Genomic DNA, 22,351 nt, shown 5'->3' with positions numbered 1-22,351 from the left:
TAGATATTATGAATCTGTCTTTGTTAACAGGACATGTACCACAGTCCTTCAAGGTAGCTGTAATTAAACCTCTTCTTAAGAAACCTACTCTTGCTCCAGAGGTGTTGGCTAACTACAGACCTATCTCTAATCTTCCCTTCCTCTCTAAGATCCTTGAGAAATCCGTCGCAAATCAATTATGTGACTTTCTACAAAACAATGCTTTGTTCGAGGATTTCCAGTCAGGATTCCGAGTGCATCACAGTACAGAAACCGCACTGGTGAAAATTACGAATGATCTTCTACTTGCATCGGACCAAGGACTCATCTCTTTTCTTGTCTTGCTGGACCTCAGTGCCGCATTTGATACCATAGACCATTGTATCCTGTTGCAGAGACTAGAACATTTAATTGGTATCAAAGGAACTGCACTCAGCTGGTTTAAATCCTACCTATCGGACCGATCCCAGTTTGTGCTTGTAAACGGTGAATCCTCAAAGACCACCAATGTTGGTCACGGAGTCCCACAAGGTTCTGTACTTGGACCGATTTTATTTACCCTCTATATGCTTCCTTTGGGCGATCTTATCAGGAAACACCGCATAAACTTCCATTGTTATGCAGACGATACTCAACTGTATCTGTCGATCAAGCCAGAAGAGACGGACCAGTTAGTTAGACTCCAAGAATGTCTTGGAGACATCAAAACTTGGATGACTGGCAACTTCCTGATGCTAAACTCAGAAAAAACGGAAGTTATCCTGATAGGCCCAGAGCGCCTTCGAAGCCAGCTGTCGCGTGATACAGTTTTTATGGATGGAATTGCTCTGGTACCCAGCAGCACCGTCAGGAATCTGGGAGTTCTCTTCGACCAGGATATGACCTTCAACTCGCATATAAAGAAGACTTCAAGGACTGCCTATTTCCATCTACGTAACATATCAAAAATCAGGAACTTCCTGTCTCAAAGTGATGCAGAAAAATTAGTTCATGCGTTTGTCACTTCCAGACTGGACTACTGTAATTCTTTGTTATCAGGCTGCTCTTATAAATCTCTTAAGCCTCTCCAGCTGATTCAGAATGCTGCAGCACGTGTATTAACAAGAACTAAGAAAAGGGATCATATCACTCCTGTATTAACTTCTCTGCACTGGCTCCCTGTTAAATCAAGAATAGATTTTAAGGTACTTCTCCTCACCTACAAGGCACTTGCTGGTGAGGCACCGTTGTATCTTCAAGAGCTTGTAACACCGTATTGCCCTACAAGGCAACTGCGCTCCATAGATGCTGGGTTACTTGTTGTTCCTATGGTTTTAAAAAGTAGGCTGGGGGCCAGAGCCTTCAGTTATCAAGCTCCTCTTTTGTGGAACCAGGTTCCACTTTCAGTCCGGGGGGCAGATTCGGTCAGCTCTTTTAAAGTAAAACTTAAAACGTTCCTCTTTGATTCTGCCTATAGTTAGGGCTGGCTCAGGTTAGTCCGGACCAGCCCTTAGTTAAGCTGCTATAGGCTTAGAATGCCGGGGGAATTCTTAGGACACACCGAGCTCCTCTCTCACGCTCTCGTTCTACCATAATTCAAGTTTTATTAATGCACATGACTAATTCAGCTTCTTTCCGGGAGTTTTTTTTTGTGCTTTCGCCCCTATCAGGTCCATAGATCATGGTTCCTTCGGGACCCTGGTCCTGACACCTACCGTGGCCATGCTGACGCCTGCTGCTGCCATCATCATCATCATCATCATCATTATTTTAGATATTAATAATATTACTTTACTCATAAACCGACATTACCCTCTCCTAAAATCTCTGTGCTCTCCCTCCCCACAGGATTCTGTGGATGGTGGTTCTATCTGATGGTGGTTGCCTCTGCAGTGGTCCTGCTGTGCGCCTGGCTTACTACTCACAATTACTTGAATCATTTCTGTCATAGGAATTGCATGTATTATACATTGTTCATTCTGTACACATGGCATCCATTGTAGTCTGTCCATCCCGGGAGTGGGATCCCTCCTCTGACGTTCTCCCTAAGGTTTCTTCCCTTTTTTTCCCTCTTGTAAGGGTTTTTTCATTTTTTGGGGAGTTTTTCCTGTGCCGATGGTGGGTTTCGGGGCAGAGGATGTCGTATGTGTACAGACTGTAAAGCCCTCTGAGGCAAATTTGTAATTTGCGATTCTGGGCTATACAAAATAAAATGACTTGACTTGACTTGACTTGAAATATGCCAAATAATTTAGAGAACTTGATGACAATTATTATTTGTAAAAATCTCCTATTAACCATGTGGCTACTCATAGTCTACGTAAATCCTTAATTTTTACAGTATATTTTTAGCAAAATATATTATTAAATATTTTTGCAAAATGAGCCGCACATGTGTGAAAGTCGCAAAGAAATACACATTTCTCTTTAGTAACAGAGGGTTTGTAGGGATTTCCTGTCGGTGATGTGTGACCACTTGTCTAAAAGACATAAATGAAACTATAAATTATGCTCGTTATGTTTAAGGATCCCTAGTTTTAGACTCTTTGATGAGAAACATGAAGAAAAAAGCTTTTGGGATCTTCTTTTATCAGTTAAAGTTTTCAGCTGAGCGTGATGAAATAAATAATATCCAGAGGGCTGCAGACCAGAAGAAACTTAAGCATATCATTAAATTCAAAGAATAACTTTTCTGAAACCAAATAGACTGTTGGCTAGACAATCACAGCAGTAGTTTGATGGCTCGTTGTATTCAAACAGTAATTATGGCCTTAAAATACAGTATTTGTCTTTCAGCAGGGAAACCTAGCCCTGTCTTCATACATAGCAAAGTTCCATGAACACACTTTAAGATTTCTATTCCAGATGGAATATGGAGGCTGTATAGTTGTTATGTTTCCAGCTCTTGATTAAAATATACAATTATGTTCAGTTTAATGTTTTTGTTGATTCCTATAACTGAAAAACAGCAGCCTTGCCGTGTCCTTTAAGCAGATGGAGCTGCAAACAATCAGAACTTTCCCTCCAGATGAACCAGATTTTCTGACTTGAAAAATGACGCCAGTTGTCTGAATGTGGCATGAAGCAGTGCGTTAGGCAGCAGGAAATTGTCTTCTATTCATAGTGTCTGTGTCTGCGTAGTAGTTCTGGGCAGACATGACTCAGTCATAGTTGCCAAAATCACTTTACCAAAACTGCAAGAAAAACATAATGTGGTTCATATTGTGGAACAGAAATAAAACAATTAACAACATTCCATTTTGCACTTTAACTGCAGTGTAAAGCAATAATGCACCGGAATCTTACGTTGGGGATTTGATCAAATTTGTATACACGCTTATGTTAATTGGCCACCACTGGCCAAACTCACACTTGTTTTCCCAGTGTGAGTTTGCCTGGTTTAGACACACTTGAAGGCTCACTTATCGTGGCTGTAATCCACTTTTTTAGTATTTGACACTTTTGTTCTTACGCACTTCGGATGGCCTTTGATTTAAAACGCCAATGCAGACGGTAACACAAGTGCCTTTGTTTCTAAATTTACTTTGGCTTAGTCTGCCACCTGCTGGCTCTTTTGTAGTAAGATTTTAAGATGATATCTGTGCATTGTGATTGATTAAGTTAATGTCTCACTGTATTTGAGTTTATTAAATCTAACTCGTAAATGTGGCAAAATTACCTGCTTAATACACATACGTACACGAAAGCCAGGATGACTGGAGGAGAGAAAAAAGTCCAATTTTATACGGACATTGAAGTCCGTTCAATCAAAGCCTCGGACTCGGAAAAGTACAGTAAAAACTCAGATTTGAGAAACTCAATTTCTCATGCCTTTCCATTAAAAAGGTGTTGTATTGATTGTGCTACTCGTACTCTGTAAAGTAGTTCCAGGGTTTATTTCTTACCAAAGTCGCTTGAGCAGTTTAGCACTGCGCACTGCGCCTGCGCAGTTTACTTATTACGAAATAAGTAAACTGCGCAGGCGCAGTGCGGTCTTGGACAGTGCGAACGACAAGTGACGTTCTGCTTCTCGCCCGGAAGTCTCGCGTTACTTGGCAGCCTCAGAGGCGCAACGAAGCAGCCGCTGGAGCGACGACGGGAACCCACGGCCCTTTGGCTGAGCTGAACTATTTGGACTTTTGAACGAAAGAAGGAGCGTCTATTAAAATGACGAGTGGGTATCGACATATATTTCGACTGTAAGGCAGCTGTGTAATGTCTTTAGACCTAGTGCTCCTCGTGTTTCGGCCTCTCATTAGCCACCGCGGGTTTCGTCTATTTGCTGAAATGGACTCGACTTCTTATTTCACGCGTTTCGTGCCATTACCATCACGCAGGGTTATGAATCTCGCACTCCGATGGGCCTGTTTTGTTAGTAAATTAGTCGACGCGCCGGCGTTGTTACAAGTGTCGCACAGCTGCGCGTTACGTTGACATTGTGTGCGGGGGAACGTTTGTCAACAAGGACGTGTCGGTGAGTCGACTCCTGCCCAGCTGATAGTCTGCGCCAGGCCCTTTTCAGATCAAGAGCTAACGTTAGCCAGGTACCACGGACCTAAACCAGTTAGATGTGTATAACCTAGTCCTTTTGTGTACCATCGTCGCCTGTCTGTGTATTTTAGAGCGGTTGGTCAGTCGGTAATGGGACGGAAATCATCTCTGTTGTTGTTATTGCTCGAAGCTGCTCTCGGCCTGTTCTGCCACGTCGGCTGTTTTTTTTTTTTTTTTTGCACCAGTTTTTCTTTATACCACCATATGTTTGTGTAATGACAAGCATGTCTTGTAGACACTTGAAACATGTTTTTTTCTTTTTTAAATTTGGAAACTTGTTTTGTTTTTGGGTAATGTGTTTTTTTAAGTGTGCAGCTCACCTTCCCGATTGGTTGCTCATTTAAGTGCCATTTGTTCCGTTCATTTTTTTTTAAATATGTTTGTCGCATTGTCTGTCATACAGGAGGAAATCAACGTGAGCTTGCACGTCTGAAGAATGCCAAAAAGAATCCCGACCAGGGGAAACCCAAGAAGGGGGAGGAAGGACTCTCTGCTGCTGCACGGAAGCAGAGGTAGGCAGATGTGCATGAGAATACAGAAGTGTGATGCACACTAAAAACGTGATGATTTTTACATCATCAAAACAAACATTGCATATTGTGTTTTCCTCTGCAGGAGTGCAGTCCTTCTTTCCACAGTATGTTCTCTCTTTAAACCCCCCCTTCTCTCCCAAAGGGATGCCGAGATAATGCAACAGAAGCAGAAAAAGTCGGATGGAGGCGGGAAGGAAGAGACCAAGTCCAAGTAGAGAAGGTTGTCGGAAACAAATTCAACTCGGCGCTTCAATAACATCCCATGTTAAGCATTCTTCCTGATGTTTCTCAGAATGATGATTTTTGTCTAGCCTCAAGAATCTTGGGTCCCAAGTTCTTCCCCATGGAAAAAAAACATGCTTGTTGGATACTTTGTTTTTTACTTTTGTCCTATCAAGTTAATGGTTGTCCCACATTGGTGCTGCATGCATAGAAGCATCAGTGGTGTAAGCAGCAGACACGCAGGACCTACGTAACATTTGTGTATTTTTGTACAAAAATATCCCCTGCTGGTTTCAAATAAAGTGTATCTTTTTAGTTCATGCTCGCTCGAGTTATTCTGAATGTTTGAGGCTGTTATTTTCACATGATCTGTAAAACTGTTGTGGGTCATTGTCGGGATGATGTTTACTTTTTATTCACGTTAGCTATATCTTGTAGCATATTTCATCCATGGCACACACTGACAGGCAATTCATGTCTGTCAGTATGTCAAAAATGTAATAATGCAAAGCAGCCTGGGAATCATTACTGTATAAACTATTACCACTTATTTCTTAGTGAATTTGAAGAGTTTGACTTCATTCCTTTATTTAGTTCAATACATTTTAAATTAAAATACACTGCAACTACTGCCAGGTTTTTTGTGCATTATCATTATCTGCACATAATGGCAGAGAGACGAGACAGACCACAGTTGGCCTTTTTTAAAATTATGGTCTTTTGTCACGAATGCAGATTTAAAGCAGTGAATCACATGAAGAAAATGTGCATGATCATTTAATACGGGTTGCTACATCTTTTTCTCACAGCCCTTCTGAGACCGCAAGGACTACGAAGACTTAACAGGACAAACTTTGTCGTGTCTGTGCTGCCAAGTACAGTAATAACTGCCTATTCATGGCCACCTAGCTGCGATGTGTGCGTACTTAAAAACGCGTTATCATAACTAATGTCGTACGCCAGAATAGATTTCTCCATTTGTTAAGTCACGATGACACCTTAAAAAAGTTAACCAGCTTATCAAAGTTTATTGTCCTGAGAACAAACCCTTTTGACCACAATAATAAAGGGTAAATATTTATAGTCTACCTGTAATTTCTTCATTTCCTCAATTGCCATTTTGTTGCTCATTTTATTGGCTCGAATTATGATGATTTTGCTGCCTTTTTTTAGACAGGTGGAAAACAAGTCGACATCCATCCATCCATCCATTGTCAGACCGCTTATCCTGCACACAGGGTCGCGGGGGGGCTGGAGTCCATCCCAGCTAACTTCGGGCGATAGACAGGGTACACCCTGGATTGGTCGCCAGCCAATCGCAGGGCAACACAGAGACACACAACCATTCACACTCACATTCACACAACTACGGGCAATTTAAAGTCCCCAATTAACCTGATCCCCAGAGCATGTCTTTGGACTGTGGGAGGAAGCCGGAGAACCCGGAGAGAACCCACGCAGACACGGGGAGAACATGCAGACTCCACACAGAAAGGCCACTGGGCGGAATCGAACCCAGGGCCTTCTTGCTGTGAGGCGACAGTGCTAACCACCACGCCACCGTGCCGCCCACAAGTCGACATATTCTCATTTAATATTATACTCTAAAAAGTATGTTTGCCATTGTGCAACATGGTGTCATTTGCTTTCCCCATTTTGCTCCACGAGAAAATACAAAAACAAAAGTTATGTAATAAAGAACAGCACTTATTTGAGGTCCTGCTCGCCACAGGCAACTTGTGGTTAAGGAAAGGACACATCTGTGTTCCGTCTCTGCTCTGCCTGGGTTGTGTAACACTAGAGCCGGAATATACAACATTATATCTGTAATTAGACAAAGTGTTCCAGCAGAAAGGATAATCCTGCTGCGGCATTCTGACCACCAGGTGGAAACGCACATCAAGGTGTTTTTAAAACTGCATTTTGATCGGTGGACGTTGGCTGTTTCAGAATGGTAATACAGCAATACATTGCGTTTGATTGATTTGGTTATGGAGTAATTCCTTGATCATTTGCATTACTTGGTACAAGAGCACATACAGTTTGAGCGATGTGTCAGTTCAAGATTGAAAGGGTCTTCATAAATGAAAAAAAACCTTTTAATAACATGCTGTTAACACTATTGAAATGAATGGAGGACAAACATGTTCTGCTATTGTCGACAATATAAGCGCAGAATGCACACGATATGCATATGAATTATCATATGCATATCGCGTGCACTACAGCCCAGCCTATTCATAGCCAATAAGCTGTTTCTCTTTTCTTTTTTTATATGTGTTAAGTTTGTGTCCTCGGTTCTCAGATTACAGGACGAATAAATAAATCATAAAATAAACTTTTTCAGAATGCAGGGGAAGTAGCTAAAGAGTTGAACAATGATAAGGGAACAAATGCAGAATCAGCAAATGCTTAAAGTCAAGAAAGTTCTGACTTTATCCACTTTGATCCATGATACTCTGCTTGCAGCTTTGGGGAAATCTGACTTAAATTCAAGCATAAGGCCGAACATGACTTGAATGTGGATTTTGAACAGAACAGATGAAGAGAGGAGCTCAGTGGTAATGAGAGAATTAGAATGCAAAGAAAAGACCGTCTAATTATAATGATACAAGAAGCCTTGTCTCTGCTAAATTTGTCAAAACAGGGGAGCACTGCGTCAAAATGCATCGTTGTAGAAGAGCTGTTGTCAAAGAGCAAACTGGGGAGAAAATGGGAAACTGTATATGGAGCTGTTTGGCTTTTCTCATGTTAAAATACAGCCATACACTACCAACACCAAGGATGGGTGTAGTCGTTTAATCTAAAATAACCTTCAAGTGTGAATCAAGCAAGACCTATAAACCTTTTTTGGTGTCACAGACACAAGTACGGTTTATAGGTCTGATGGGACATACTGAATACGACCCAGTCCCATTCCTACTTAAAATAACTTTACATCTGTACGACAGCTTAGATGTCTTGTTCTGATGTAAGTGTGCCGGGCTCAGAGCTCAGTCACAGCACACAATGTCTCGCCCAGACACGCTGCCCCCTAATTACAAGGTCAGTAGCCGCCAGTCCAACACTGTGGTTGAGTCTCTGGAACTACCTTTTGTCAGGTGGGCTCACCAAAGATTCTCGGAGACAACAAGCCCAAACTGGCTGCTGTGATTATGATTCAGTTTTTCTACACACAATAACACCAGGAACCTGTGTTTAGGACATTTTTGTCACTTACTAAACAGACTGCAAACAGCCAGTCTGCTCTCTGCACATCCATCAATGTGTGCTTCTTATCAGCCAGCAAACAGGAACACCACAGAGTGAAGACTTCAGAGAAAATCCAGTGCTAACCTTCCCTCCGTTCATAAATGATCACATCACTGCCGACCTCTCACACCTTGGACACAACTGGGGGGGAACTTCAGGCTGGCGCTGCAGAGCAAAGAGAAATGGTTTCTTTCTATAGTCGCCACTCAGAACAACATCAGTTAAATAACACTGCGTGTTTCGTATTTTATTACATGTACACTGTGTTTCATGGTGTCCATGTCACTGCCAAATGCAATTCTACGCTAACATACACAGAATAAACTGTAAACTAATAAATCCATATATGATATCCAATAAAGGCAGACATATCTATAAATAATATAAATTTGACCTCGGACGGGCACTTGTTTTGTTGTGCTGACAGTAAAAGCAGCACGGCACTTTAATAATGTTAGTTTTCTGTAAACAACCTATTTGTGACACTGCTGTAACCACTTTCCACATTACACACACTGACACACACAATACCTTAACACGGAAACTGTTTCAAAATAAAGTGTTTAGATTAAATTCTATACCCACTAAATGAATGAACAGAAGATGAAAGACCTCATGACATGCTTTCAATACAAATGATCGTATTGACCTCCAACACCTTCACAAAACATGGTTTTAATTGCTTATGTGTGTAGACAAAGGAGCTTCTCTGGTTCACTCATTAATGGTCTTGCACCTCTGACGCCTTGCACACATGAATGTTTCTCACGATAGCAACCCAGAAGACCATTTTACTGCTCAATATATCTCTGTGAAATAGAGAATTGGCCAAGCTCCTGGAAGGCCAAAGCAGAAATATCACCATGTATGCACACAAGCAAGAAACATGTGTACATGCACATAAAATAATCTATAGTATGAAGCACATGTGTATTGGTCTGCATGAAAAGTGTAATTCAAACCAAACCCTTATTATCCAAGAGTTAAGTAAAAATTATCAAGTAGGTTTTTCCACAATTTGGATTAAAAACAATAGTTTGACACTGTGCCGACTTCTTTCTTGGCCTCCTCTGAATGTCTGGGAATAAGTTACTGCCAGGAAACACTTGGGCACATAACCCCTTGGAAAATGTCAACTTTAGTTGTTATACTTTGTTCGGTACAACATTTCAAGGAGTGAGTTTCTGGTTGGTTGGATTCTGTTAGCTTTGGAGAAAGCCAGGCTGACTGTTTCCCAAAGTTGACAGTCTTTGTGCTCAGCTACAATCACATCTTTGTACGGACAAATTATTGCTAGATGAATTAAAATCAGCATGCATCCAATAAAATGATCGACCATGTGAATAACCAAAGTAGAGACGTCATGGTGCGGGATCTAAGAAGTTTGATTTGGACTTTAAACAAATTTTCAGCTTCTTTCATTGACTGTGAAAAGTAAATCTGCTTTTCAATTTCACCATAATTGGAGCGTCGTCATGAAATATGGAACAGAAATACAAGCTGACTGTAATTGTTTTCGAAGCTGAGGAAAACAAAAGGTGCTTTTCACAGCACAGTGATTTGTTAATAACCAATGGCAAATTGCTCTCTTTGCTCTTCATCAAATGGTTGGTGACAGCAGATGAGCGGCTGGGGTTGGAAGTAAATCAAATCTGTCACAGATAATCAAAAGAGAGAGAATGTGTCAAGATCTGATTCAGAAGTAGAGAACCACAGATAGACAAAGAGAGAAAAGATGATTATTATTATTCTTTCAATGCAGAGTCATGATCCTGTATGAGAGTCCTCTGCGTCAGCTCTGCTATCCCCTCGATGCCATCCTAAACCATCATGCTACCCTAGACCATCATGCTATCCTAGACCATCATGCTATCCTAGACCATCATGCTACCCTAGACCATCATGCCATCCTAAACCATCATGCTACCCTAGACCATGATGCTATCCTGAACCATCATGCTACCCTAGACCATGATGCTATCCTGAACCATCATGCTACCCTAGACCATCATGCTATCCTGCACCATCATGCTATCCTGCACCATCATGCTACCCTAGACCATCATGCCATCCTAAACCATCATGCTACCCTAGACCATCATGCCATCCTAAACCATCATGCTACCCTAGACCATCATGCTATCCTGGACCATCATGCTACCCTAGACCATCATGCTATCCTGGACCATCATGCTACCCTAGACCATCATGCTATGCTAGACCATAATGCTACCCTAGACCATCATGCCATTCTAAACCATCATGCTACCCTAGACCATCATGCCATCCTAAACCATCATGCTACCCTAGACCATGATGCTATCCTGGACCATCATGCTACCCTAGACCATCATACTATGCTAGACCATCATGCTATCCTGCACCATCATGCTATGCTAGACCACCATGCTATGCTAGACTATCATGCTATCCTTGACCGCCCTGCTATTCTAGACCATCACGCTACCCTAAACCATCATACGATGCTAGACCATCATGCTATCCTGGACCATCATGCTATCCTGCACCATCATGCTATGCTAGACCACCATGCTATGCTAGACTATCATGCTATCCTTGACCGCTCTGCTATTCTAGACCATCATGCTATCCTACCGTCATGCTATCCGGGACCATCAGAGCTCTCGAGGACACAGGCTGTCTGTGAGGAAAGATTGTTACATTATTCCGGCTGGCAACTGATCACAGCAGGAGTGTTGAGACTTCAAGGTGTGATGTGTTCACAGCGGCCGGTCCTGTCTCTCAGCAGAGTTTCCTGTAGAATTGAGGTTCAACAGAACACTGACTCTGGTTTTGCATGTCCACAAGCGAGCTCTTTGTCCTTAGTCCATACAGGGAATTAAGTTGTAATTACAATGCCTGGTGCAAGCACATGAAGATGTAATCTCCCCGGTTTGCATACAAGGCCAAGGCTCCGTGGTTACAAGTGGTGGATATCCGCCACAAGGCAGACCGTCAGTAATGGATGAAAGTATGAGCGGTACTTTGTTCGTACTGGAGGAGATAATTCACCAGCTTTCAATTTCATTGCCTTATTTGCTTTTAATAGTATCTTTGTACAATAACATTTGTTTTGTTTAGATTCATTGATTTTAAAACTATCTCCACCAGGGAGATTAAAAATCTAAAAAGGGAAGAAATTACTGTATTGCTTGCAGCTATTCACTCTGGTCTCTGCTTTTCAACAACAGACATGAATGTCAACCATTTTCACCGTTTCATCCTCAATGTCTTCTCTAAAACATTCCACGACCTAACCCCCAAAATAACCGCAAAAAATAGACTGACATGTGTGTCAAAACATGTATTTTATTAATTTATCTTAAAAAATTAAAATAAAGTGCTTTTTATGTACAATATAATAAAAACAACAGTCACAATCTCAATGATACAAAAAATACAGTAAACAATGTTATTTGTACACAACAATTAAAAAAAGGAAATCATGCAGGCAAGACCACATTTGTCTAATAGTTATTCAGTCAACTAAGCTCATTATGTTCAGGATGCTATGGCAATGCTGTTGCTTTGTCTCATGGCTGCGCCGATATGGAGGATTTGGAGCTGTGCTTGCATCTGAAACACTACATTGTGCAGCACAAATGATTAAATAATATGATTACTTCTATTTCTCTGCAGTATGACCGTTTAAAGAAAATCCTAAAAAGATGTTGCAGTGGATTGCCTACCAAAGCCATTTTAGGTCCTATAAAATATGTAATAGTTGGCTACATTCATGTCCAGTAGTGTGTTGCATTACTGAGGAGCCACTCAAAATGATGCATCAATCAAAATGGTAATATTTGCTTCTAAATGAAAATCATGTCATTTATTGTATTTAATAACTTGGTATTGTTTTACTATGAAGGTCAAATGGTATTGAAACTTCTGATTTACTACGATTATTCCTAAATCTTGACGTCTTCAGATACACGCTGTGCACATCTATCACATGTGACACAAGCAAAAACTGCAGAACGGTGCATCATTTTGAGCAGCTCTTCGCAGGTAAAGCGAACGGTGGCTCGGGTAAATGTGTACATGTACCGTTGACCCGTGTTGTGGAGATACGTGTGCCCACGGGAGGGCTACAATCACGCCATTCACCGCCTCACTGTTGGGGTAGTGTACGATGTGGCTAAAGGCAGAACACCCTGACACCTGAAGGCATATTGAAAGTAGGTTGTGACGTTTTCCACCAAGCATCTGAAGCAGGGGTCATATTAAACATGTCTTAGCAGTGGGGGCAAACAATGCTTTTTAGAGTCTCATTTATTCTTGTTACGCATCTTTTGGCGAATGTTTTACTCTTGTTTATTTGGTTAGTCTCAGCAAACAACGCTAAAAGGAATAGTTAGACCTTTTGGGGAATGCCGGCATTTGTGTTACTGCCAAGAGTTAGATGGGATGATCGACACCACCCGCGTGTGCACGGTGAATAGGCCTCAGCAAACAACCGCTTAGCTTAGCACAAAGACGAGCAACTCGAGAAGCTTTCAAGCGATTCCTGCCAGCAGCTGGTGGTAGATTAAAATGAAGCGTTCAGTTATAAGTGGCAGGACTTTTCTCATTTAACTCTTAGCGGGAAAGCAAATAAGCATATTTCCTGCAAGATCAAACCACCCCCTTCAATTTAATTTGGAATACAAAATAAAAACAAGGTTCTCCCACCTGCTTCAGCATGCTTGAAGAAGAACAAAAAAAAAAAAAGAACGAGCCCAGGCGCTGAACTGACAGCACGGCGATGCATGTGCAGTATTCTGTGCAAGATTTGAAATGTAAGCGGGAGAAGGCAGTAAAGCACTATGAAAAGAAAATATCAGCAGTGTCCACTCTCTAGTTTCAAGACTATCTCTACAACACATCTTGCACAAGGTCCCTTGAAAAAAAACACACAATATTAAGCACAGATACTGTATATATTCAGACACACACACACACACACACACACGAAAAAGAAAAGCAAAGCAAAGGAAACACTGGCCGCTGTTGCGCAGTATGCTGTGCACTTTGTCCACTTGTAGTAGTAACACAGCATTTAGTCATCTGCTCAGTGTTGGAAACAGCTAAATGTGTACTCGCTAGGATATTGGAATATACTGTTTACTGTAGGCTAACTTGATCAATACAGTGTGATGTATTCTAAGACGCGTGGTGCCATGTTGTCCCCATGGCTGCGTAGCGGTTTCTCGCTCCGATTTACACGACACCATCTGCTTCCTACATCTTTGGGAATTTCTGCTTGTTAAGTCTCAACAGTTGAAGTAATGAGTGCAAGGGTGTGTGTTCGTAATGGCTGCACTGGTCCCTGGAATAACAAATAAAAAAATAAAAAAATGTCCACACCGTCCGCCTCTCAGTAGTTGCATTTCTTAAGAGTTCCAGCTGATTTTACTGACGTGCAAACCTGCGAGTATTCACAACCCTGATTACTTGTGCTTTCACTGTCCCAATGACATCTGAGTAAGTGTGGGGAACTCAACGTATGTAAGAAATGGAACCTGGAGGGTTATATTGAGCTGACACAGCGCTTTGTGCAACTGCACCACTTCGTAGGCGACTCTGGATACGATCATATTTCTCCCGTACACTTGCTGTGACTTTTCTTTCTTCCTTTGAGTTGTTGGCACTTTGAATTAACCACATAGTTTGTGTTGTCAGCGCTCATCCAGCTCGGTAGTCTCAAACTAGTTGTACCTGTTTGTTTCAGCGTATTCCAAGAACTTATGAGACATTAAGGGTGGATGAAGGAAAACTGGTGTTTTCTCACCTGGCAACCAGACCGGTTTTCACATGTACTCATCTCCAGGCCACTTTCTTTAAAAGTCAAATGAGCTTTGCCCAATACGGGCGTGAAACAGTCATTTCAAACTTTGCACCTTTCTTTATTGTGAAACCCACTTCTGGACTCGTCCCCATGTGCTCGTCGACGGTGATCAATGCTATCGCAAAGCACGGGAGTGATCATGACCGTATGGCACTATTACACTTAGAAGTTGTTCCTTTGTTTTGGCACAATGCACGTGATGATTTGGTGCGGTCCGGATGAAAGGAGAAGAGTGGACGTCCCGCCTTCTTCCCCTTCCTCTGACGGCTCGTAACGACAATTTTAAAACTGAACAAATTTAAAGGTCTCTTTTTCCGAATATGCTTCCAAAAGAGGGTCCAGAGCGTTTGCTTATCATGGTGCCTGCAGGTCAATACTGAAGATGAGGAGCAACCAGTTCTCAAAGTTGTCCGTGGTGCAGTGATGTGTGAATGAAACCGTAGAACAACAATATACATTCAGGAGGTTATTGTTCACGTTTTGAGGCCCTGGAGCATTTTGATGAACTCTCTTTCAGTCATTTTAATAATAGTTCCTCGACCTTTCTTTCAGCAGCGTTATCCTCCAACAGTCGTGACATTTATTCAGCGAAAAAGGAACAAATGTGCTTCTGACTCGCCTCCATGATGTGTGGATCACAATAAGTATGCGCATAGAACGCATGTATTATACTCTCCTAAACCTGAACTCCAGGTCATCATGGCGCTGTAACTTGGTCCCGGTGTGCTTAAAAAAAACTCTTGCCCTTGTGGCATCCATCTTCTGTGGAGCATTTGGAAGGTCACACAGGCTCAAACCGGGCGGGGAAATTCTAAATTCTTTGTATGTTGTTTTTATCATGTGATAGACATCAACTGGTCATTTTAACACTGGCTCTTGAATACCTAAAGAGATACTGTGCTGAATGTTAATATAGGAAGAAGTCCTCTGTTTATATCATTTTCTAATATTCCCCTTATTCTTTCTACATTCCCCGGCCCTACGCTCGCTCACACACACACATTAGTGGCCATGAGGACGACTCAAACAAAGACCTTTATAACTACTCTGAGCAGCTACCATGGTTGTTGAGCCTGGTTCAAACCCAAGTGTAACGCTGCTTCCTCCGGAAGAGCAGACCAACCAATGGCTTCAGAGTGGAAATAAGTAAACGACGTAAATGACCTCTCATCACAGAACAAAAGATGACTAAAATAAGAAACGTGCTGCGACGTAAAGGGGATGTCAGCGTCTCCTCTCCTTTGCTCGGCGGCCTGCATCTGAGACACAGGGTGGCATCTTTTCAGCGAACGCGTCGCTCTCAAACAATCGAGTCTTTGATCTCCGAGCCGAGCCTCACTCTGGGCCGGGGGCAGGTTGGCGAGTATTCCACGTGGCTCTCCTTCACGTTAAGCGGCCGCCTGTCGGACGCCTCGGAGAAGCTCTTGCTGTTGTCCGGCGAGGACTCGTGGGTCGGCGTGCTGCAGATGTAGTTGTCGTTCAACGTCTGGTAGCCCTTGTGATCGGAGGTGGAGACGGGGATGGTGTTGCCGTTGAGCGGCAAGCTCTCGGCGGGCTTCCCCGCGATCCGCGGCTTCTTCTGCTGCATGTTGGGGCACTCGCCCTGCTTCAGCACCGACTTCATGTGATCTCGGTTCCTGTAGATGACGAACAGGGAGAACACCACCACGGAGAACGCCAGCAGGGCGCACACCACGATCAGCTCGTTCCAGTACGTCTTCGCGTGGTGCTGCTCGGAACGAGACTCGCCGGGCAGGACGATGGTCTCTGCCGGCTCAACCTGCGGCGTGCGCGAGAGACCGATCATAGTGGTGCTCTCCTGGCGGGGCTCCGCCTTCACACAGTAGTTGGCCAACAGCTGGCGGAAACCCTCCTCCTCCGACCAGCACTCGTAGGTCTCCGTCCTGTCGGGCTGCGCCAGCACTACCAGGTCTCCCTCTGGTGTGGCGTAGAGGAACTGGCGGGCGTTGTCACTGTAACGCCACCTCCTCTGTGCCAAGTTGGACCGCAGTTTACATGGCAGGACCCTGAAGGTGTTGGCCGGGATTATGATGAGTTTACAGTGGGAGCCGCCTAGATGTAGAAACGGAAAAATAACAACGTTGCTCCACAGCACTAAAAGATTGAGCTATAGTAATATTTTACTAATTGCATTTGGAATAAGTCTGTTTTTACTCGAACATCTGTCGGTTGAATATTAAGCTACAGCTAGAAGACTAGAAGACTAGCAGCCAAAACAGCAGGGAAACAGCAGGCTTTGAGGTGAAAACATTCATCTGTCTCTATCGAAGCTTACAGAAAAAATATTTTTGCAAGACAAAAAAAAAAAAGAGTAAAAGACCTGCTGTCGTCAATTCTACTCTGACCGCTCTATGCGCAGGCCTTTGTGGTGTCGGTTAGGGGACAACACTTTAATTACAGACCCATTCACAAAGGGAACACACTCACGAGAAGCTGCTGGTGGAAAGCTGGTGCTGGGAGACACCCTGTTACAAATCGCAGATGTATCGGCCTCTTCAACATCCTGCTGCCAGTGACTGGAACAAAACAAAGCAACGTGGTGAGGCAGAGCAGCTGTAACAAGTGGAACCGTCCATGGATGCTGTCATTTGAGCCTCCGAGGGTCTGTCCTTGTGATCCCCGCCAGTGTAGCTTCATCCCGATGACTAAGAGGACATCCTCCTCTATCCGAGCTTGTTTTGGGTGCATGTTTACATCCAAATGGGGTTGTAAGGGTATGAGATTTCCCAGTATAATAATTATTTTAATTATGCAGGATATTACTATACATCCAACACAAAAAGTATGTATATAAAAAAAACTTCAAGATGCCTTTACAAACACATACAGCTTGTAAACTACGTCAGCTGACCAAATTCTAAATGAACAGGTTATAGAGATCTGTCACCTGTCAGGTGGAGCCATCCTGACGTCCCGACACAGACGTCCGGTCCAGGCACAGTATGGGTCTCTGGACAACACGCACTCTCCACAGCTCAGGTAGTTGGAGCAGTTGGCCACAGGAACCTCCACCAGCCCAGAGTTGGACGACACAAACAACAGACCCTGCAGAAGAGAAAAATCGTCAAAAAGTTTGAAGCGGCAAACAGAATATTGGCTTTCTGTTACTTGATTCTTGACTTCTTTTACAGAAATTATCATTGTGTCCATTACTTTTATCTGGAAAAGCATGTTCACCATGAATGTCACGTTGATACTGATGCCCAGCACACCCCTGTGTTCCCAGAAGCGCAGTCTATATTTAGGCCATTTACCAGTATATTATATAGACATCAAGTGGATTATGCCATTTGATTTTATTAGAATTACATAATCTTAGATTCCAGTTTGCTGGCTTTGACCCGGGGAGAGGCCATTATGTAATAAAGAGGGGCAGGTAATGAAATCCAGCTCTGGGGAAGACGAGGGTCAGAAACACTTTTCCATACTTTGCCGTAACTCAACAGAGCGGCCTGATTGGAAAGAATGTGTCTGTGACCAACATTTTCTCCGGTAAAATCCTGCACGTTAAACTGACACAAGACCGCACGTTTATGGGTTTGCATTGGAATGAACGGGTTGTGATTTACCCTCTGGGGATCAAGTTCGATGTGTTGCACAGGCTGAGGCTCCGGAAACAGAACCATCTCCTCTATGATGAGCATCTTATCGTTGGCGTTGATGGCCTTATGGAGCTTTCCGTCATCTGGAATACACAGGGAACGAGTCAAAGTGAGTATTACTGAACGCAGGGCACAGGATTGTTTGGAAAAAAAACAAATTTTTTAAAATAAAAAACATGGCAGGTGTGCACATCTGTAATACAACATTTCCTTTTGAAAGATTTATGGAAAACGAACAAATAACATCCTCTTGCTGTGCGACGAGCTGCACCTGTTCCAATGAAGAGCACGTCGTAGGCCCTCTCCATGCCCTGGATCTTGTGCACGGTGATCTGAGTGTAGCGCACGTTGCGTTTCAACAGCAGGGGGGTGCTGCGGATCACGCTATCCATCAGGAAATGGTCCTTGACAAAGTTGAGCACTTTATCGGGCATGTGCAAGGACGACTGGATTCCCATTTGCCTGGCGTGATTGGTCACACACTGTGGGGAGCGAATTAGAAATGAAAAATGAATCTCCGCTTATTCAAGTAGACCTGGAAGTACAAACACACAGCGACACAGGATGTTGTATTGACCTGTATGTTTTCTTTCTTTTCTTTGAAGTCAGTTTGGGGGGAAACAATAGTTATGTAAAATGGCAGACCGGGGTGAACGTGTCTTTGAGCCCTGTCTTCTTTCTAAAGTTATTACTACTCGTTTTAAGCTTTTCTAAGCATTTGTTTTGCTTCAGGGAGTTAAGAGTTAAGATCGTCCTCAAGACGGTACTTTTTGAACCTTAAAGGAGAACATCTGCTTTAAATCAAGCTCACTTGTTGAACACCACGGGGGAAAGAAAATCAGTTTCGGGTTACAAGTGGAAATGTAATCCATATTGTTCGTCAGCGTGACAACAAAACAGACATTTGCGATGGTAAAAACAATTTACAACGAGGACTGAGCAGAGACAAATAACAGATGCACAGAGTGAAGGCAAAGAGAAGCTGAACTGTATGGTTTCCTGCATCACTCACCGCTCCGGGCCGTGGTTCTGGCACCGGGTGGTTGTACGTGTACCACTGCTGCGTCTCCCGGTTGACCTCTCGGTAGCGCCCGCTGAAGGCCCTTTCCACCTGTGCCATGGTGAAGGCGCAGACCGCTGAGCTGCCTGATGCTCCTTTATACCTGTTCACACAGACACGTTACCATAATTTCACCCAATACATCCACGCGGCCGTCACTTTATTCATGAAGCGGGAGCCGCAACTTCTAACCGCAGAACAGTTGTTGAGTGGGCGCTTAGATGATCGCCATATTAAAACCGTATTTTGTGGAAGCGTTAAATAGACATTGGGGTTGCATGAGCTTGTGTTACCGTTTCAAGCTCATTACGGCTGCTCTGAATTCAACTCGCCAAGTTTGACTGCAGACATGAAATAGAAAGCGTCTCAAGATGGTGCGTGAGAGCAGTGTTGGTCTGTGTGTTGAAAACGGGCACACTCGCAACATGGAACAGCGGCATGAATCCCATTCGTCGTCTCTTACCACTGCGAGGTGAAGACGCCGTAGAAGACGGTGCTTTCCCAGCTGTCTCCCGTGGGCTTCAGGACAAACATGTCCTGGATAATGTTGAAGGGGAAGCCGTCATCAGGGAGGGAGCACAGGAGCTGGGCCTTAAGGAAGGTCGTCCATTTTTTCTGAAGCACACGTTCGCCGCCTTTATCCCCCTGCAGACAAAGTGTTTCATGCTACGTTAAAGAAGATGTTATGTCTCATTAAACCATCATTTATTAACACCATGGTTAACATCCCTGAAAAGAACATGTCATTTACTGGGTGAAGGAATTGAGACAGGAACACAGCAAGATCCCCTCCAGACATGTTTAGGTTATTTATTAATGCCCAACAAATGAAACACAATATAAAAACAGTAGTCTCAATTAAAATGCAAATAGTTTTCCAACATGGTAATTGTCTCGTACTTCCTCTCTCAGTGTGTGCACGGATGGCTTCATGTGTCACACACACTCGTGTTTCACTCATTATGCACAGTGAAGCTCTAACAAAGATACGTAATAATAAGCAAAATATATTATGGATGGGGGGTCTTAACACATGGTGCAATTTATTAGCCGTTAGAAAATACCTGCAGACTCTTTGCTTTAGGATGCTGTTGTGGTAAAGGAGGCTGAAAGTTGTTCCTGTGACAGTTATAATATTATTTACGGAAATTAACTGGACAAACAATCATCAAGCACCATTTTACGGTCTGGATGCAAATCAAAGATTTAAAATCCTTCTCCTTTGTGCAGCATATATGTGGTGCCTTTAAATAAAAACTATGAAGGACATTTTGACAATGCAACAACATGCAGGTAACAAAAAAAGCTTGATAAAGAAGCTTTAGCACAAAATAGATGCTGCCCTTTGAAGGAGGAGAAAGTAAAAAGAATAGCTAGTTCAATTATAATTATTAATTATTATAATTATAGCTTTGCAGCCAGCATACGTGGTTCACCTCTCCTCCGAGACAAAGAAGAGGAGTTTGCTCCTTTTAAGGTCGTCACTAAATATTCACATAAACAGTTATCAGACCACCTTCCTGCGGCCGGCAATTATCTAAGAGATTGTGAACACAAACCAAACACAAACTCCTTTTCAAATAGAGCACGCAAGCAAGCCGAAAAACACGGGAGGAGCTGGAAAGATCACAACCAAAACAAGTGGTCCGGCCCAATCTCCAGACACACACTATCCATCAGCGAGGCCCCTGAAACCGTAAAAAAAACCCTCCTACACAACAGCGTGAATCACCCGTGAGGAGACGACAAAATGCAAAAACCGTAAGCTCCCCCCTCACCCCCCCCCCCGTTAACAACTCCTCTGCGTGCTGTTACACACAAGCGCTCCCGTTGCTCGACGACGAGGAGGTGAAACCTCGTGGGACAGATGCACGGCCTGGGAGCCAATTACCAGGCTGTGCCAGTAGCCTGTGCACATAATGAGACGACCACATTCCTGCTCTCTCAGCTGTTCATCGCCGCCGCCGCTGCTGCTGCTGTGCTCCGCCGAGCAGCTTGTACTCTCAATAGGGTCGACCAGCAACCCCCTCCCTCCCCACCCCCCCAACGATAACAACCCTCCAGAAATGTGCTCCTGCTCTTGTGCCGTATTGCATCTCTCTCTCTCTCTCTCTCTCTCTCTCGCCTGAACTTCACATTTCAGATTCACGTCACGTTCGTCAAACCCGAAGAAGACGAAGCGAGGAGCAAAGAGGACGGTTCCACACGCGCTTTTCCAGAGTCCCTCAGTGCGCACACCTGAATAAACAAAAGACAGGAGGGAGTGGAAGAAGGGAGGCGGGTAGATAGGAACATGGGGGGGGAAACAACTTCGGAAGCCGAGTTACTTGGCAGCGACGTCAGTGAGACGTCAGTTTGCCTTTGATTTATCGTATCTTACGAGAAACTAAAAAGGTAACAAAATGTCTGGTGAGATGAAACCAACGCGTAGGAAATATTTGACATATCAAATGAAAGCACATTTCACACAGGCCTTGACCTGGCACACGTACACAAAAGTACCACATGTTTGCTATCCGTCTGCAAGGCTGCGTTATGGATACTAAAACACCAGCAGGGAGAGGCCTAACAGGCGTGTGCGTTTGGAAATGAGCCACCATTCGGATAAAAAAAAAAGGTGGATTTTCTAATGGTTGGGGTGGGGGGGGAGGCGTGGGCCTGCAGAGGGGGTGGTTTCTCAGGGATGCGTTCTAATTTTGGACAAGCGAGGGATACGAGGAAAATAGCCTGTGAGAGGCGGACAGGTGCACGCCGGGGAAAACAACAGGAGGTTAGTTATTCCAGTTCGACTCGCTCACTAACAAGACCGACGGCAGCGGCGGTACACAACGATGGCACACAGCTCATGGTGGCAATTATGGTGCTTTAAAACCCTTAGAGCTTGATTGCTGCAATTTGTGCCTCCTTCTCTGAGTCACAGCTCAGTCGCATCTAAATGCACGGACATGTATCTTTAGATTCAGTGTGAGTTGCACATTTAGACGATCTCCATCACGCATTAACATTCCAGATAATCAAAGTAATCAGGTGGCAGGTTTCTGTACACCCATGAGCATATTACAAACTGAATTGTTGGTGCCAATTTTCCAAGATGTAAGCAAATTGATTGCATGGAAAAATGATACTTTCTGTCAACATCTATCTGAGGACCGACGACAAGAGGGCCAACACATGAGGGGTGTTGTCCCTCTGCACAAGATGACTCCTCCATAAGTGAATTTCCTGTGTTTTCATCTCTACACATTGATTTGGGAAAGCTCTCATTTCGCATTTCAATTAGGAAATTAACCTCCTTCATCACTAC

The 22,351-nt window shown here is 43.5% G+C and overlaps 2 protein-coding genes across 3 annotated transcripts in view; one reads left to right on the top strand and one right to left on the bottom strand.

Moving 5' to 3' along the window:
* Window positions 1-3,940: 3,940 nt before the first annotated feature.
* On the top strand, window positions 3,941-5,584 carry serf2b (small EDRK-rich factor 2b). The gene is made up of 3 exons (XM_040165880.2): window positions 3,941-4,132; window positions 4,913-5,021; window positions 5,185-5,584. Exons 1-3 carry the CDS (start codon window positions 4,126-4,128, stop codon window positions 5,255-5,257), a joined length of 189 nt encoding a protein of 62 aa, XP_040021814.1. The 5' UTR covers window positions 3,941-4,125; the 3' UTR covers window positions 5,258-5,584.
* A 6,244-nt stretch (window positions 5,585-11,828) lies between these two features.
* Window positions 11,829-22,351, bottom strand: part of sema4bb (sema domain, immunoglobulin domain (Ig), transmembrane domain (TM) and short cytoplasmic domain, (semaphorin) 4Bb) — a 43,730-nt gene continuing 33,207 nt past the window's right edge. For both annotated transcript variants that reach the window (XM_040203234.2, XM_040203226.2), the window contains exons 9-15: window positions 19,511-19,692; window positions 19,000-19,150; window positions 18,259-18,469; window positions 17,955-18,070; window positions 17,273-17,430; window positions 16,813-16,901; window positions 11,829-16,437 (exon numbers count right to left, since the gene is read on the bottom strand). In XM_040203234.2, coding sequence (XP_040059168.1) covers window positions 15,665-16,437; window positions 16,813-16,901; window positions 17,273-17,430; window positions 17,955-18,070; window positions 18,259-18,469; window positions 19,000-19,150; window positions 19,511-19,692 — 1,680 coding nt within the window. In that variant the 3' untranslated portion in view covers window positions 11,829-15,664. The remainder of the gene's footprint in view (window positions 16,438-16,812; window positions 16,902-17,272; window positions 17,431-17,954; window positions 18,071-18,258; window positions 18,470-18,999; window positions 19,151-19,510; window positions 19,693-22,351) is intronic.

This window comes from Gasterosteus aculeatus, chromosome 12, assembly GCF_964276395.1.
Source record: "Gasterosteus aculeatus chromosome 12, fGasAcu3.hap1.1, whole genome shotgun sequence".
Classification (NCBI taxonomy): domain Eukaryota; kingdom Metazoa; phylum Chordata; class Actinopteri; order Perciformes; family Gasterosteidae; genus Gasterosteus; species Gasterosteus aculeatus.
Note: the sequence above shows the minus strand (reverse complement) of the source record. Positions and strands in the feature narration are given on the sequence as shown.

Coding starts and splice junctions, on each gene's coding strand:
- serf2b (XM_040165880.2), top strand. Junction 5,022..5,184: donor GCTGCTGCACGGAAGCAGAG/GTAGGCAGATGT, acceptor TCTCTCCCAAAG/GGATGCCGAGATAATGCAAC.